This window comes from Pholcus phalangioides, unplaced genomic scaffold (genome assembly GCF_987345545.1).
Source record: "Pholcus phalangioides strain wild (caught in Gottingen) unplaced genomic scaffold, Ppha-v1.0 ptg000015l_1, whole genome shotgun sequence".
Taxonomy (NCBI): domain Eukaryota; kingdom Metazoa; phylum Arthropoda; class Arachnida; order Araneae; family Pholcidae; genus Pholcus; species Pholcus phalangioides.
This window is the reverse complement of record NW_028301608.1, coordinates 38,802,986-38,821,066: the sequence shown is the minus strand read 5'-3', so window position 1 is coordinate 38,821,066 and position 18,081 is coordinate 38,802,986. Positions and strand designations below refer to the sequence as shown.

Below are 18,081 nucleotides of genomic sequence, written 5' to 3'. Positions count from 1 at the left end.
ATTAAATTCTCGGGACATATATAGCAGTTCTGTTAGGAAAAATTATTGTAGCGATTGGGGGGGGGGGTGTGGCCAAAGTAGCGCCATCTAGTGGATAAATTGGGGGAATGACATCATCAAAAGTGCGCGCCGGCATTCTTTGTTTGCGGAATGCAAGAATTTTTGCCGAGATCTGCCCCTTAGAGAGAAGAAATTCATGGTCCCCACATCCTGGAAAGGGGCCCCAGGCTGGAATTTTTTGAGGGGCCCCTTCTGTAGTTAATTTATAGCGTGAAAAAGCAAAAAATGATGAGAACTGCCTCGGGCTGGAGCCCTGTCAGCCCACCTTCTAGAGCAAGCAAACAAACCTGCTTTAGAAGATATTGGTCAGTGGGGGGAGGGGCATGCATGATTATATTATTATTTCTTCTCTCTAAGATCTGCCCTCAGACTATTACAACGGCTTACGAAAGGCCTTTCAGGCTAACGACTTCTCAGTTTTTGAACACATGGGAACCATATTTCACTGAGCTATAAGTAAATTTTCATTATAGCTGAGTGCCCTATTTATTGTTCAGTGCCCTCTGCAGCGGCTACATGCTCAGAGCTTTTGCTGACATCTATTAGCGTATTTGTGAAACTTGAGTTTTCGAATAGACATGAGATTGTTACGTTTTCGCACGTATAGATGGCGATATAAGTACTTAACCTTATTTTTGAGATGTGATTACCAAAAAAATATTTTCTATTTCTATTGAACAGATAACTACTTAGGCCATCATTTCGATACAACGTTCAAAAAATGGCATAGAACTGTATCGAAATGTATTTTTTTGGGAAAAGAAACAGGAAGATGAGGTTGAATTACTGAAATTTTGTCCATGTAAATCCGACAAACAATATCAAACTTAAAAATTATTAGCACAGTATGTAAACGTTATACAATAATTAAATATATATTATTTTTTATAAACTTTTTAAAATAAAATTAGTTTTAATATTCACAAAAGAGAAAGTTATAATTTTTTTTCATAATTTAATTTCAGTTTGCATACTTCAGGGTTTTCGCCTAAAGTGAAATATCGTCTGCTATATGGTAACGATGATTTCCATCGTCTGCTTTTCGATCTTTCCATGTTTGGCGCGAAGGAAACGAAACCTTCTCCCGTCATTCATATGTACGCACGCCAAGAAATCGGTTGCGTTTGTTCCTCTCTTTGAAATTACCGATCTTAGGTAAGTTTTATTCAATCGCAATGATTAATTCATAATTAATTAATTGAATAATTAACTAAGCTTTTGAGGGAGAATCAAATTAATCTATTATTCACGTATTTTTCTATGAGAATGTTTTTTCAGTATTTCTCATTAGATACTGTAAATGTTAGTGGAACAATTGCATTGCCCAACTTTGACATGAAGGGGGTCCAATGCGACGGGGGTCGGAGATCTTTGATCAGGCAGATCAGATATTTGTATATTGTTTAAATGTTGGTACTCTTAAAATCATGAAGGTCCCTAAACCGTTGGCATCGCTCCCAGCGTTCTTGAGTGGCGGCAGGGCCGTCTTAAGTGTCATGGGTTCGTGGGCAGAGTGATTTTTCTGAGACCCCACGACCCTACCTGGCAAATTGACATGCTTACTCCCGAAAATTTTAGCCAGATCTAATTTTTGTGAAGGCCCCCCCCCCCCCTTTCTCCTGAATCCCCTCCCAGGCAGTGCCTGGGTGAGCACATGAATTAAGACGGCACTGAGGGGTGGGGCCGTCTTATCACCTGGCCCAAGGTGCTTGGGAAATGGCCTCCACATCCTGGAACCCAGCCCCTAGGCTGGAATCTGGCTGGCTCCCTCTATAGTGAATGTATAACGTGGAAAACGAAAAATAATGAGAATTGTCTTGGGTCCCAAGGCTAGAGCCCTGTCAGTCCTACCCTTACGAGGATCCTGGTGTAGGACAGGCTGGTACATCTAGTCTGGTTGGAGAGAGGAACTCCAGATCATCTTTGCTCCAAGGGCGCATAATGCTGTTGAAAAAATAGTGAGCCACTTTTATTTATTTTATTGGTGAAAGTAGTTGAAAAAAGATAGGGTCATCATTTGGGTCCCCAGGTTGCAACCCTTCTAGCCTCCTCCTTCCAAGGATCACATGGATGTTGGTGCTATTCAATTAGATCATCAAAAAAAAAAGTTTTTTTATGAGTTTTGCATGATGACAAGAGCGACTTTTCCACGAATTTCAAATACAATAAATTTATTTTTTTAATATTTTTGCGAAAACAATTATAAAAAATAATTATGAATTTCTTACTACGTATTATAAAAAAATGTTTATGCATATAAACATTGATCAAAATTTTCACTTCTTGTGTTATTGTTGTTCTTTTATGATTAATGTTAGTAGAAGATGAGAATTTCGTAGATTAAGCTTGATTGAAATTTCAATTCGTTGAAAAATTTTATTGCTATGAAATAATAATTATTAAATTCTCATTCGTGATTGCCATTTTTTCCTATTATATATTTCAAGGAATATTTCTCTGGATAAATCTTTTAAGAAATCATTTCAAGATGAGTTTGGAGGATCAGGCAATGGATGACTTGATCGAATTGGATGATGAGGTTGAGACTTTTTCCTCAAATATAAACAATTTTTTCAGCTGCATTTTTTATGCATATTGAAGTTTTTAAATGCAATTTGAAAAAAAATGAATATTGGTTTATGCAGGTATTGGACATGGAAATTTAGTTAAAATAACTATATCATCTCTGATGATACCGCTTTATTGAGATTTCGAAATAAATTTTTCAAAAATATTTGAAATTTACACAATACAGAATTACTCTATCAAGATGTCAAATAAATTCTTTTAGAAGGGTCATAGAAAACATTTGAAATGATTGATGGGGAAATGTAAAGTTATTTGAAATTCGAAATCAGAATTAAAAATTGTGAATAGTATGATTCAAGATATAATGCACCCAGTCATATTTGTTCTTTTAGTATTTCTGATTCATTCATTCATGCGTGGGTCTTTTTTTTTTATTATACCAGTGCACCCCCTCATCAAGAGTGTGTCCTGTGTATGCTCTCTGATGTCTTTCAACAGTAGCAATATGTTGTCATCTTAGCATCATCTATTTTCCGCAATTCTAAGTAGTATTTTTGTGTCAGGAAATGTTCATGAGACTGCAGATTTTTAGCTCATGAAACCTGAGTAGTCTTCCTTAACAGGTACAGATCCAGGAGGATGTATTGGGGAGGGCGACTAATTGTGTAGGTTCGTAAGATTGTCTCTTACTTTATATAGGCACATCAATTTTTTCCATGTTATCCTCCAGCTCTTAAAAAGAGGGCGATCGCACAAATCACCCTTCCCTCTGGATCCTTGGTACAGTTGAATTGTTCTACACAGAAATATTTCTCAGCATGGTAATGAGAAGAAACATCTCGGTGGAGGATTATGCACAGAGCATGGTATAAATTTCAGGTTGATACTCTGCATGGTATTATGAAAATTTGTATCCATGCACATAAAAATACATATAGCCCAAGTATTAAATTCTAGCCTGGCAACTAACTAAAATTGTTGTGTTCTGCCCAGCAGGGTACGCCGATTTAGAGGAATTATTTTTTGCATAAAGCCTTGAATTATATGCCCTAATTGCTGGTACCAACATACCTGCAGCTCAGCGGCTGAAATGGCTCTGGAAATTTAAAGCACTCCACGTAGATGAATATCTAATTAAGCTAAAGCTCCAAATACATTATAGGATTTTTTTATATTAGTCGCGATGAAACTTGAAGACATAAATACAAATACATGGCCACAACAGGCAAAATGCCTGATGAGGTGGCGGAGAAAAAGATACCCATAACAAAATATTGATGTCATATATTTCTAAAATACAACAATCCAATTAAAAATACAATCATAAAAACTAAAGACATGATGAAGTATAATACAATGCCCATAAGAAATATTTATGGATGTCTTACCTAAGAATGGATAGCTTCTCTCAGATATGAAACATTACAACTAACTTATAACTACAACTTTACAATTTATTTTATTATATATTTACAACTTTACAATTGTATATACACCTCTTAAACATTTTTCTGAGGAATTTCTAATGAATTGATACATACAGAAACGTGTTGTGTATTTTTGTGACCAAACTGTATTAATGTTGTATTATTTTAATGTATTATGTTAACTAAATGATGAAACATACTACATATACTATACATATATATACTATATATACATACTATACATATTTCATCATTTAAAATTTCACAAAAAAGGACATTAAAACACTCACTGAACGCTGTGGTTATTGTATTTATTTTCCCCAATTAATCATGCCATTTATTGATACATAAATTCAGTGTTTTTTAATCAAAGGGGAAAAAATTACAATCTATGGATCAATGGCTCTTTTAAAAATTTATTTGTAAGGTGAACTGAATGTGTTTGTTTACGATTTATAATTATATATCATGCAAACATTAAAGAAAAAGATGAATGAAAGTTTGCTAATAACTCATATTGTGGATATTTTTAGGAATCATTCTTTCAGGATATTGATATTCTTCAAAACCAAGGGATTGTAAGTCAAGTTTATTGAAGTTTATTACTTAAATATTTTCATTTTTTATGATGCTAATATAATTTATATTTATAATGCCATAATAATAAAAAAATTGAATGAAACTTTTTTTATTTTTTATTTCCTATATTACAATATTCATAACTCAAGAATGTAGCAGATATCAAAAAATTGAAAGCTTCTGGGATATGCACAATACGTGTAAGTGTATTTATTACTTTCACAGCTGTTTACAAGTATGCCGGTTTTATAAAGAATTTTTCATTTTATCTTGTTTTTATGATTAAAAAAATAAAAATTGTAATATATTGAAACATACAATCAACGCATAAGTATCATCTGAGTAAAATATTTAATATTCATTAATCACATGAGAGAGATTATCAGAACTCAGTGTTGCCTTCTTGAAGTACATTAAAACCACTGAACCTTCAAACCATCTCATACAACAAACTCACTTTAATTTCTCAAATTTGAACTGGGTGAAGCCCAAAATGTGATATAGTTTTTGAATATGTAGTTGCATTTTCAGTTGAGCTAAAATGCATGATATACACAGGGCCTGAACTCGGGACCGGTTCTGGACATTATTCAAGTGTAAGCAAATGATATTTTGGTGATAAAAAATTACCCCTCTCCTTCAGTTTGTGCCCTAAAAATTGGCCCCTTCTGCGGCCACATAGTTTGCAGGATTCAAGATCCGGCCCTGCCTCAACTAGCGGGGAGAAGATGGGTCTGGTGCCCCAGGAGCTGGACCCAAAGGGAGCTTCCAAATTCAATTTTTAACTGCTCTTTCTATATCAAATGGGGGCAAGCACACTCCATGTAGAAAAGCAGATTGCTTGAGAAAAAATTAATATGTCCATCGCTTTCATCAGTTAATTTCAGTAGTGCATTATCAACAAAAATACATTTACCTTATTTTTTTTCTTAAAAATAGCAAATTTCCTGCTTCAAAACTTCCCTTTTTTTCATTCTTTTTATTTTTATAAATTTTGAATTTGTTTTTGCTTTTCCTCACCCTACTATAATCTTTATAACAAAAGATTATTTAAAAATGTATTACAGTTTGAATTTAAAAAAAAAAATCTTTGAGCAATTTTTGTTTAAATCGTGATAGCATCGAGATTGGCTGATGACAGTTATTTACTTGACGAATCATACATTAAATAATAATTTCTACCTTTTTTTTGCAAGGTATACATGCAACGAGAAATACAGCACAAAGGTAACAAAAGCTCTAAATTAAAAAAACAAAACAAAATTTAAACGAATATTTTATTCAAGTCTAAATTAATTTATTTTAATAAGTAGTGTATATTGATTAAGTTATTATGAAAAAAACACATAAGGGTCTTGAGTTTGAATCCTTGTAGGGGCAGAACTCATGTAAACTCATGTTCGAAAATTTTGATTTATCTCTCTGTGCTGTGACACACAGTCAAATAATTAGGACAAGTTTTTATACCAAAATTAATTGTATACTATAATAATTTCATGCGTACGTTAGTTTATCATAGAGATTTTCATCATTGAAATTTTTAAATGTATTATGATACAGGGTTTGCAGATGACCACCAAAAAGAAATTGAGCAACATAAAAGGCTTATCTGAAGGGAAAGTTGATAAGATTAAGGAAGCAAGTGCAAAGCTTGGTGTAAATATTTATCTTGATCATTCTGATGGTAAAGTATTGAAGATTTTAATCTTGTACGGAATCATATGATTTTGATTTGAGGAAATATATTTGTGATCTAAATTCCACAGGAAAGCTGCATCATTACAGCATATGAAGTTTGCCAACGAAGAAAGCAGATTTTTCGCATAGGAACAGGCAGCGATGAACTGAAGTATGGTACAAACATTCTTTTCTTAAAAATATTGATCACAAATATTGCGATAAATGAAATCAAAATTTTCAAAGTTTTAGTTGTTTTTTGATAATACTGAGACAGAATTGATTTAAATGCTAAAAATGATATTTATAAGAATGTTCTGGAGTCATTAGCACATACTGGATAACATATTTAGTTAAGATGATACTATTACAGTTAAGTTTTTATTTATTACAGTTTAGAACTGGATTAGCATAGGTTTAATTTAATTACATAAGTTTTTTCTTAAAAAAAGACGTCAATTTCAGAGAAAATTTATAACTATCAATTCACAAAAAAAAAAAAAAAAAAAACATTTTAACTTTGATTTGTCTCACAGATAAACTTTTAAAGTCTTTTCATACCAATTCTTTTAAAGATTAAATTGTTTTCAATTTTCAGCTATGCAATAAAAGAAATTGACAATATATTTAAAAAAATGTTAATTTATATTGCTGCTTCTAATTATTCCAAACAGTTTTGATAATTTATAGTGAACGTTATACTTTTCACATAGTGATTAAAAAGTGCATGCACATGTAAGTGTATAAATTAAGCATATAACTTATATTAATTTTTCACTCATATTCTAGCAAACTACTTGGAGGTGGAATTGAAAGTATGGCAATCACTGAGGCTTTTGGAGAGTTTCGTACTGGAAAAACACAGTTATCTCATACCCTTTGTGGTAAGATCATGTAGTTATTAATTGAGAAGTAATTTATTAAACCATAATAAAAACCAATGTTAAACAATATAAAAAATTTTTGCTTATTATATTAATTGGTAAATTTTTTCAGCATTTATAAGGTAACTTCTATTCAACATTTTTTCTAGTCTGTCTTTTAAAAATTTCATGCGTAACAAAATTGTATCATATTTATATGCTTCAGTATTAGAAATTGTATTAATCATCATTGTGTGTCCATAATTTGAAAAAAAAAATATTGTTCTAAAAAAAATTGTCTTGAAAATAAAAATTTGATTATTTTAAATTTTATTAACAATTTTCAGTTGCCTGTCAGCTTCCTGGTCCAAATGGTTATAGTGGTGGAAAAGCTATGTTTGTGGACACTGAAAATACATTGTATCCTTTGTAGTTTGCTGTTTAAAAAAATCATGATTGATATTAAGTTACTATGTATTTTTTTTATATCACAAATTGTAAATTTAAGGTTTCAAAATAATACATAATTAGAAAATATGTTTTGTGAAAGCATTTTATATGCATGAAAAATATTTTTTGCTCTTTATAATAAATAAAAACATGAAGCACATAAATAAATCTTGTTGTGGCTGTAAAATTAGAAACAAAACAAATGTGTGATTCTTATTTCCATTGTATTTATGGACTATAAGCAGAAAAGACGAATTCAAGCAACCTATACAGAAGTTTTTTGGTGGAATGATTGCAAGTGGGAGAGGGAATAGAAAAAGAAATTCATTTTCATTCATTTAGATTTGTATTTTAGGAAATTGATTCCAATATGTAGCCTATATTATGCAACAAAAACTAGCTTTCACCTCACCTTTGATTTTTTTTCTAAAAGCATTACATTCAATTTTAAGCAAGTTTATGCAAAGTCTTTTTTAATTATAAACTATCACAATCCAATAAGGCCATTGAACTTATTTATAAAACCTTGCAGTATATCACTTTAAATAATAGTAATTAGTTAAATTAGCGTCATTTCAATTCAAACAAAATGCTAAGAAAGTAATTTTTATGAAAAAGAAAAAAGTTAATTTACTGTGATATTTTCATAGTACTTTTCAATCAGAAAAAAAAAAACCATATATAGTAATTATTAATTAAAACAAATTTTTTAAAACTCATTGAGAATTTGACCATTATGGAATTTATTTATTTATTTATTTATTATTTATTATTTATAGCTTTCTGACATATTTACCGTAGAATAATTACGAGAAATAACAGAGTGGTCCCCTATTATTGTGTAACATCTTCCACACTTGGTAACACGGTTAAAAAAATAGTGTAGTTTTTCAAGCTTCCTTTCCAGACACATATCGCTTTGGTAGAATATTTTTGTTAATGCTAAGATTTAACAATTCATTTTAAGTGTTCCTGATTCCTGAACTAGAAAAAAGTCGCCCAGACAGATTGAGACCTATTGCTGATCGCTTCAACCTAGATCAAGAAGCAATGCTAAATAATGTGCTTTACGTTAGAGCTTTTACAAGTGAGTTGCATTTATGAATACTTCCCCCTTGATTAAACAGTATCATTCAAATCATTGATAATTATTATCAATATATAATATAATAAATATAAATATATTATTAATGTAAAGATTATAATCTTTTCATTAATAGGGCCTGGGCAAAGAAATTAAGGAAATAACCGTGTTTTCACATTTATATGAGATATTGTGATGAGAGAGTTCAATTTAAAATTAATATTATTCTTCAATGTTTATGTGTGCTTTAATTTGAAAATCAATCCTATTTCATAATTTTTGTATGATCTGGTACCTGAAATTTTCTCTTGCTTCTGTCAATTGCAATGGTATTATTTGTATACTGTTATCCTCATCGGGCGCACTATAAAGAGAGAAATATAGAATTAGATTGTGATGTACCTAACAGAAGCTTAAAATGAAAGAAACAATAATACACTTATATTGCATAATTAATCATAATATGTGCATAATATTTGTGTCCTAATAATACTTAAAACAAAAATCATCACATCAGCAAATTCATGAAACTCACTGCTGTAACTTTTTCTACAGGTGAACACCAAATGGAGATCCTTGACATGATTGCAGCAAAGTTCCATGAGGAAGGTGGTGTTTTCCGTCTTTTGGTAGGTTCACATTAACCTTCATATAATGCTGCATATTTTACTTGAAATTAAAAAAGACCAGAATTTTTTTCAATTTGCCAGACAATCTATTTTTTCCCCATATATATATATATATATATATATATATAATCTCCTATTGCCTCTCTTTCCATTGGGTGTGTTTTGCAAAATTTTTAAATTCAGAACACCATAACTAAATTGTAATCCCTAAATATTTGTCTTTTGTTTTCTCAGTAAATCAGGGGTATCAAACTCAACTGGGCACTGGGCCATTTGCTTCATAATTACCTCATGTTGGCTGCCAATTATTAAAAATTAGTAACCAAAAATATGTTGATTAGTAATTAAAATTTTGTTTAATCGCAATTAAAAAAATAATCAAACATTTAAAAACTGTTCAATTGCAATCGAAGGGAATTTAAAGAAGAATTATAAATAAATCATAAAATTAATTCTACCAACTAACCAAGATTTTTTCAAACTGTGGGTACATAGAAAAGTAATTGAGGATATTCTCTTTTAAATGTCTTTTGAGCAAATTCAATTTCCACTTAAACTTGCTAATGCATAAAAAATGTATTAGCTGATCTCTCTCTTGAAATTGTATATTAAAGTCATTCAAAATGTCCTGTAATATCAATTAAAAATGCCAGACATTACACTTGTATCTTATCATTATGAAACGAAACATCTTAATGCTTCATTTCTAGGAACAGTTTTACCTCGTTTATAAAAGTCGAAACAAAATGTTTTTTTAGAAATTTATGGGACTGGCCAACATATTTCTTTGTAATTAATTTCAACAAGTCGAATTCACTCTTCTAGTCTTAGATAAATTGTGAGAATAAACATAGCTTGAGGCCTCTGGATCAGGTGAAGTTCAAAGTATTCATCACAGGCTTGAGAACACAGCTGCTTATTTCCAACTCTGCAGCAAAGGACCTGCTGATAAATGACGCAATGTCAAAATTGCAGTTCAATAATTTTCTGAATGCATTTTTTTCAATTTTTTTATAAGCCTTGAAGAAAAATTTATTTTTGCCCCAGCCATTGCTGACATACCCACCCTTTCTTGCTGCTACAAGTTTGTTCATAGGATGATGGTATTTTTTTTTCCTCAGAGCATAATTTGATATATTTTTCCATGACGTCAGAAATTCCTATGAAAATAATAAGAAATGTAGAAAAATTTTCCAATGCCTTGGAAATATATCAAAAGATATGCACATTTTACTCATGTTTTAAAATGACTCATTTTCATTGATTGATATTGAGCAAACCTTTCACATTTTAAAAGTAAATAAAAAACATATTTACTGATGCATACTTTTCTCTGTTCCTGGAATAATACAATGTTTTTAGTTGAGCCAAAAAATTTTTTTGTCTTTTTTTTTTAGGTTGTGGATTCGATCATGGCATTGTTTCGTGTGGATTATAGTGGAAGAGGTGAATTGGCAGACAGGCAGCAGAAACTGGCTCAGATGTTATCAAAATTACAGAAGTTATCTGAAGGTAACTTCAGTATATTTTGTCCATAAAGCTTCATTAAATTTCGAATTTATTTCAGAGTGCTTTTAGCAGTTACAGACAAAGCTTGATTTTTATTAATTATGACATGAATGTCACTCTCCACTTGTTAATACAAGATATACGGAAGACTGGATGTTGTGAAGATATTTATTATTTTAAATGTTAATTTTTTAAGGAAGGAAAAACTCATCTCTGCCTCTACCGGGAGTCGAACCCGGGTCCCTCGATTGCCGGACGAGACGCTCTAGCGAAGGAAAATCTCTATCTCCTCTGTAGCTTAGTGGTCAGAGCACTCGTCCGGCAATCGAGGGACCCGGGTTCGACTCCCGGTAGAGGCAGAGATGAGTTTTTTCCTTCTTTAAAAAATTAACATCTAAAATAATAAATATCTTCACAACATCCAGTCTTCCGCATATCTTGTTTTATTAATTACTAGTTATAATACCCGACGTTGCCCAGGTTTTCTTCATTATTAGGAGGATTGAAAAGTGACAAACAATTATAAAGGCATAAACTATTATATCTGTTACTGCCAAAGCCCAAAATTTGTCAATTCCGTTGAATATTGACCGGTGATCCCTGGCCAAAGTCCGATAACAAAAGACATGATTCAGGATCATCGTCAAGTTGGCGTATTTTTTCGTGATAATTATGTCCACGTTAGTTATGGCAACCCATCGGACCGCAGTCCCGATGCGGTTATTTTTTTCTCTCCAAAATTTTGCAAAAATAACGATATGTTTAAATAACAATTTTTACAGATTTTCTCTCGAATTTAACTTTTTTTTCCTCGTCTCATGGTGCTAAGTGGCCGGCCCCGTCGCGAATTGGCCCAACTTCGGGCTTTGGCAATAACATATACATAATATTGGCAGCACTAAAGAAGTGGCAAACCATTGCAAAGGCATATGCAATATGCATATCTGAAACGCATTGCTAAGGAACCATAACCAAAGTAAGCATTCCGAAAGTGACTGTCGATGTCGAGAAACCATTGTTGCCCGACAGTTTTTTGTTCATTTCGGGCATTTGCCCAGCTCTGACATACTTTTAAAGTAGCCTATCGTTCAAGTCGGGTCCCGTTTGGTATATATGCAAAATTTGGCGATGATCCGTCTTGTAGGTGTCGCTGTGAGAGTTCTATGTTGCTGTAACATCATCGTACCTCAATTCACCAAGATCTGAAGTAGTGGCAATTAATGGAGTCAGCTGAGTAAATTAATAATTGTTATCACCCTGCGGTTCTGAATAGCAATAATTTCTTGAAGCCCACATCCATGGTGGTACAGTCTAAAATTGCAGATTTGTATAGAGAACATACACACACACAGACAGAAAATCAATTTTATGTATATAGATAGATGTGGCATTAATTATAGGGACCGTTCAATTATTACATAAGCATTAGAGGGAAAGAGGGTTTCACCTTTGTAAATTTTTATGACAAGGTGAAGAGAGTAGTTTGTTCACTCGCAATTGGGTGTGAAATTATGAAAGGGGGAAATCATTTTATTCAAATCAGAATTGGAGAAAATTTAATTTAACAAGACAAAAATCCCATTTTCAGTTCTAAATTACAAAGTGAAGAAGAAAAAAAATTTCTAAATGACTCTTTTTTTGACAATTTGTAAAGGGATCATGAAAAAAGGTTAAATGTTAGTTATTATGCTTTCACACTGGCCAGTTCGCACAAACGGGGGGGGGGGGGTGTTTTCTTGCTGTAGATATTCTTTTTCAAACTAAAACACACACACACATAAAGTCAGAGCTGAACTCTGAAGTTAAAAAAGATCTAAAAATCAAGCCCGTAATTAGGCTTGGACAACTGTGGCACTGCTTCAGGGACCCAAGCCGAATAGGGGCCCCGCAAAAAAATTACACTTATTTTGTATAATGATAACCTTTTCGGGGGACTCTCCAAGAAAAAGTCTGCCCCAAGAAGGAGTGTTCTGATCCTGTAAAAAATTTATATGAAATATCTTTTTAAATTTTTTTCCGTAAAAATGAACAAAAAAAGAATCATAAAATATGATCATTTATATTAATTATATTATATTCATATTTTTCTTTGATTCATTATACTACTCATTAAAATTACCCATCCTTCCTATAAACAAATATGCTGATTAAACGCAACATTGAACAACCAAGTGTATGATTGCTGGATCAACAATCAAAATCAATATAGAACATAAGCTATTCTATGGAAATCGTATGAATAGTAAGCTACAAGGATATAATACTTATTTGTACAATTTATTTGGATTTTTCTGTTTAAAATCTAATATTAGATTTTCCGCTGCTGAATGATTAAAAATTATAAATTTGGGATAGGATTTTGGTTTTTATGATGCAAGTCACAGCTTAATTTACAGATCCTCATAAACAAGTTAATAAAATTATCTTACAAAAAATGGCTAGAATGATTAAAGGTACATTATAAAAATTATAAAGATTGATAGCACAACACAATTATATAAATATAGAAAACTGTAATTTATATGACCAGAAACCAATAATTTCAACAAATTTAAAAACGTGAGATGTATTGCAATGGTCATTCAAAATTTGATGAATGATACCTGTTAGCAAAAAGTAGCAGTCTTAAAAATGACAAGAAAAATTGAAAAATATGTGAGATGGGGAATGATTTCTCATAAAAGGGAGGTATTCGGTACTCACATTTTAATAGTATTTGTAATTTACAATGTTTAACTATAGCAAAACAATATCTCAACAAATTGATCCTAGAAAAGTTTTTACAAAATATTTCAACATTGTTTCGAATTTCAGAGTACAATGTGGCTGTTTTCATTACAAATCAGATGACTGCTGATCCAGGTGCTATGATGAGGTATTTAAAATTATTTTACCTAAAATGTATTAACGCTTTAATTGCATACAAATACAAGGCCATAACAGGCAAAATGCCCAACAAGGTCTCTGAGAAAAAGATGCCGATAACAAATATGGCATATATTTCTAATAATATATTTCTATACGTACTTCAACGGTCCATGCTAATGGATAAAATTAGTTGAAGATATAGCATAATAAAGTAATTAACTTTTTAATTCTTATAAATTAACATAATTTAATTAAAATAAATAGTAATTATGACTTCGAGAAACCCCGTGTAAAATTTCACAAAAAAAATTTTGGGTAAGAAACTATTTTTCTTTTTTATATTAAAAAAAAAACTTAATTTCTGTTCATGGCCATGGAAAAAAAATTGAAAATTCCAGATAGAAAATTTCTAAAACTTTCATTACAGTGGCGATTTAAAAATAATAATAATCGGGCGTAACAAAGAGGTGATCCTAAAAAAGCGAGGGGGGACGGGGGTTCCCATTTCAGCTTCTAAAATATTTCTTCATTCGGTTTTCGATAAATAAGCTTCATCGAGAAAAACAGCCGGAGAAAAAACAATTTTGTGGAAACGCAGAAACTTTTTACACACACACACACTGCAACTTTCTATAAACCACACTTCATTTTCATTCAAGAAATTACAAAATACTAAATTTGAAACGCTTAACTCTTTGTTTAATTTTTCCTCGAAAGCTTTATAATAACACTGATTAAACATTATGCGTTATCAAGAGTAAAAAAACTGATCTCCCAATAGAAGTAAGATACAAATTTTCTTTGAAATGCATATGCTTCAAATAGGGGTTGTCAAGAGAAATTGTATTATTTTTAGTTGTTAAATACTTACCAGGGTGACCAGGGTAAGAGGGCCACTGTATATATTGCAGTACACCCTTCATGTATAAAGGTGAAATAATTGGATGTTTACATCTTTTTATTAAATAAATTAAGTTGATCAATTTTATTGTTTAACACCCATGAAATCATTTATACAACTTAAAAAAAAATCTACAGGTTTTGTGTGATTCATTAAACATGAAGAGTTTTCAATGAGTGTGTAATCATTTTCCAGCTTCCAGGCAGACCCCAAAAAGCCGATTGGGGGACATATACTTGCTCATGCTTCTACAACTCGAATTTCTTTGCGCAAGGGGCGAGGAGAAATGCGCATTGCAAAAATTTATGATAGGTAACATATAATAATATAAACAATAATATTATATGTGTTATGAATATATTATAATCAAAATATATTTTTCGAAAACTTTAATTGGGCTTTAAACTTATTCGTTAAAAAAATCTACAGGCTATTATGTATGATTCATTCATAATAACCTGTTTCAGAATAATTCTCATTTATTATATGATTTATTCGAACCATAAAATGTGAGGTTTTATGTGGTTTTTATATTATTGATTATTAATGTGCCAGCATATAGTAGAATAATTTATTAGAAAACGTCCTTGAAAAGAGTAATCATGTTCAGGTGAATTCTGCTATTTTTACAGTAAATATACTTTTAGGTAACTTACTTTTAAAATGATTCAAAGTAGTTTTCGATTTTGAAAAAAAAAATATTGAGCTATGCTACTCTTAATATCCCCAGTCAGTTGAACAAATGGAATATTTTGTATCGTCTCGGGCATTTAGTTTTGAATCATTTTTTTTTATGGTTTCACTGTGTGGACATAGTACATAAATAGTAAAAACAATCTTTTCAATTTTCTCAATTACTACAGCCCTGATCTTCCTGAAAATGAGGCGACATTTTCGATAACTAATGGAGGCATAGCTGACGCAAAGGAGTAGCCATATCCATTCAGCGATTCTGTTTTTTCTTTCATGCAGTTTCTTGTGAGATTATATTGATTTTATTTATATGCTAAATATCCTTTTGTAGCACATGTATGTATTTTTACCTATGTGTATGAACAAGCATACTTATATTTTTTGAAATTTGAAAAAAAAAATATGGTGTGTGCACCACCACTGTGATATCTTCACTTCAGTAGGAAAGTGAATCCTGTAACAAGAATGGAGGGTGTGAATGATTATGTACATGTGTATGTAATGTAGACAAATTTTTATTTTAGCAAATTTAAACTTTTCGCCTCCAATATATATGAAATTGTTTTTCGGTTTATTCATGTTTGAAGTGCAAAGCATAGTATTCATGCACGTATAGCTTACATAAAGAGTTGTGTGCAAAGCTGAATAAAAATTTCCTCTACAACATTCCACTCATTAAGAAACTTCATTTTTTTCCCTTGAATAAAATCTACTATGTAAAAAATTGCATAAGTAGCCTACTCTGCTTTATAAATTTCCATCCACATCCCTATTTTGTAGGGTGTGTGAATACCAAATTAACAATAACTGAGTTTTATACGTATTTGATGTGTCTCTAACACTAAATGAAGTGTGTTATGCATAATTTACTACTGTGAATCAAAACCTAATTTTTGAGTTATCTCAGCTTCAATATACAATAAAGCTAAATATGAGTTTTTCTTGTAAAAGACTCGAGTGAACTGTTGTTTTTATCCTTTCAATAGGGAGAATGATCTTTCTCCTCAGACCATTTTGATATTGATGATGTGAAAAAAAAATTCCCAACACTGTCTTAACATTTAGAGAAGCGTCTCTTCTAAAGCTCTAGCCGTATTTAACATTGTGTTACCGATCCGAATCCAAGCATGAAAACTCTTACTTTCAAACCGAACACGGTCCATGCTCTATTGCCGTCATGCAATTTTAGCATATCCTTAACGGAAACTTTGCCGCCGACATTTCGTAACCGACATCTCGCTCCTAGCACATATTTCGTTCCCAGTACATTTGGCCACCGGAAATTTCGCCCCTGACTTTTCACCTCTGACGTTTCTCCCCGGACATTTCGCCTGCCCTGACCGTGTGAATGACCTATCAGTGATCGAGTGGGATATTTATCCCCTGACATTTCACCTGCCCTGCCCGTATAAGCTACGGTATGAATGACCATATGAGTGAACATATGAATAATGGTATGAGTGATATCTTCACTTCAGTAGAAAAGTGAATCCTGTAACAAGAATGGAGGGTGTGAATGATTATGTACATATATCCACTGGTCACCAAGTGAGTGACCAGTGGATATTTACCTCCCTGACATTTCACCTGCCCTGACCGTATGAGTGACCTTATGATTGATCAAGTGAAGTGGATATTTACCCCTGACATTTCACCGGTCTGACCGTATAAGCGATGGTATGAATGACTATGAGTGACCAAGTGAGTGATCGTATGAGTGATCAAGTGAGTTGGACATTTACCCGTGACATTTTGCCTGCCCTGACCATATGAGTGATCACGTGAGCCACTGAATGAGTTGGACATTCTCAGTCCCGGATATTTCATTTCACACCCGACATTTCATTCCTTGTGTAAATGTTAGGTGAGTAAGCGGCAAAAATTCGAACAAAGCATATAATACAAGATTCATTGAAAGACTAGTTATTTGTGGAGATGAAGATTACAAGGAAGAAAATTCATCCCTGCCCTCACGGGGACTCGTACCCCGGACGAATGCTTTACCATCTCAGCTATGGAAACAGAGAGAATATTCCAATCTTGGAGCGCATATATTTGGTGAAAGACTCCGTACATGGACGGCGACAGCAAGCAACTAATAGCTCGTGAATGAAATAAGCCACCAGATGGTCACATGCATATAGAAATGTCCTCTCTACTTGTTAATACAAGATGCATTGAAGGACTGGACTCACATTTCCACCAATAACCAGTCTTTCAATGAATCTTGTATTAACAAGTGGAGAGGACATTTCTATATGCAAAGCATATAATGGTCATTTATACAGTGAAATAATGATATAACGATATTCTGCTGGCCAATTAAAAATCTCATCTGAGAAGGAATATCTTTATACAATTACTCCTTTTTATACGTCATTCATGTTGCAAGGGGAAGGGGTTGTACAGTAATTGAAATAAAAAAAATTAGCTTTTAAATTCCCCTTACCCTTTAACTTCTAATGAGAAAGTTGTTGCCCTGTTTCTCCTGGGGCCAACAGAAAAGAAAAAAAAAATCCACGTTTCTAAGTGCAATATTCGCTGAGATATTCGAATTAAAAATACACAGAAAAGTTGGGGAAAAAAATAGGAGAGAAAGGGAAGAGGTTATACGCGTTTTTCCGGACTGTCTTGAAGTTCCTTTAAAAAGTATTCCCGTCGAGTAATTCTGTGGTGTTTGGTCAGAACATGATAACTCCAAAATCACATTTTTGAGATATAAGGGGTCATTAAAGTATTACGTCAGCATCGAGGGGGAGGGGGTTTCGGATTTGCTGATTTTTGATGACAGGGGGGAGGGGGGGGTTTGAAG

General features: G+C 32.3%; 1 protein-coding gene across 1 annotated transcript; it reads left to right on the top strand.

Moving 5' to 3' along the window:
• Positions 1–2,513: 2,513 nt before the first annotated feature.
• On the top strand, positions 2,514–15,933 carry LOC149075979 (meiotic recombination protein DMC1 homolog). Its single transcript, XM_089245476.1, has 13 exons — positions 2,514–2,599; positions 4,550–4,594; positions 4,745–4,795; positions 6,156–6,251; positions 6,362–6,444; positions 7,062–7,156; positions 7,483–7,555; positions 8,581–8,672; positions 9,225–9,298; positions 10,696–10,810; positions 13,622–13,682; positions 14,772–14,888; positions 15,440–15,933. The coding sequence occupies exons 1-13, from the start codon at positions 2,549–2,551 to the stop codon at positions 15,507–15,509; spliced, it is 1,023 nt and encodes a 340-aa protein (XP_089101602.1). The 5' UTR covers positions 2,514–2,548; the 3' UTR covers positions 15,510–15,933.
• The last annotated feature ends 2,148 nt before the right edge of the window (positions 15,934–18,081 follow it).

Bases quoted from the DNA above. Each gene is read 5' to 3' on its own strand.
- LOC149075979 (XM_089245476.1), top strand. From the start codon at position 2,549: ATGAGTTTGGAGGATCAGGCAATGGATGACTTGATCGAATTGGATGAT. The intron at 4,796-6,155 runs GTAAGTGTATTT...ATTATGATACAG, and splicing joins CTGGGATATGCACAATACGT to GGTTTGCAGATGACCACCAA. The intron at 14,889-15,439 runs GTAACATATAAT...CAATTACTACAG, and splicing joins ATTGCAAAAATTTATGATAG to CCCTGATCTTCCTGAAAATG.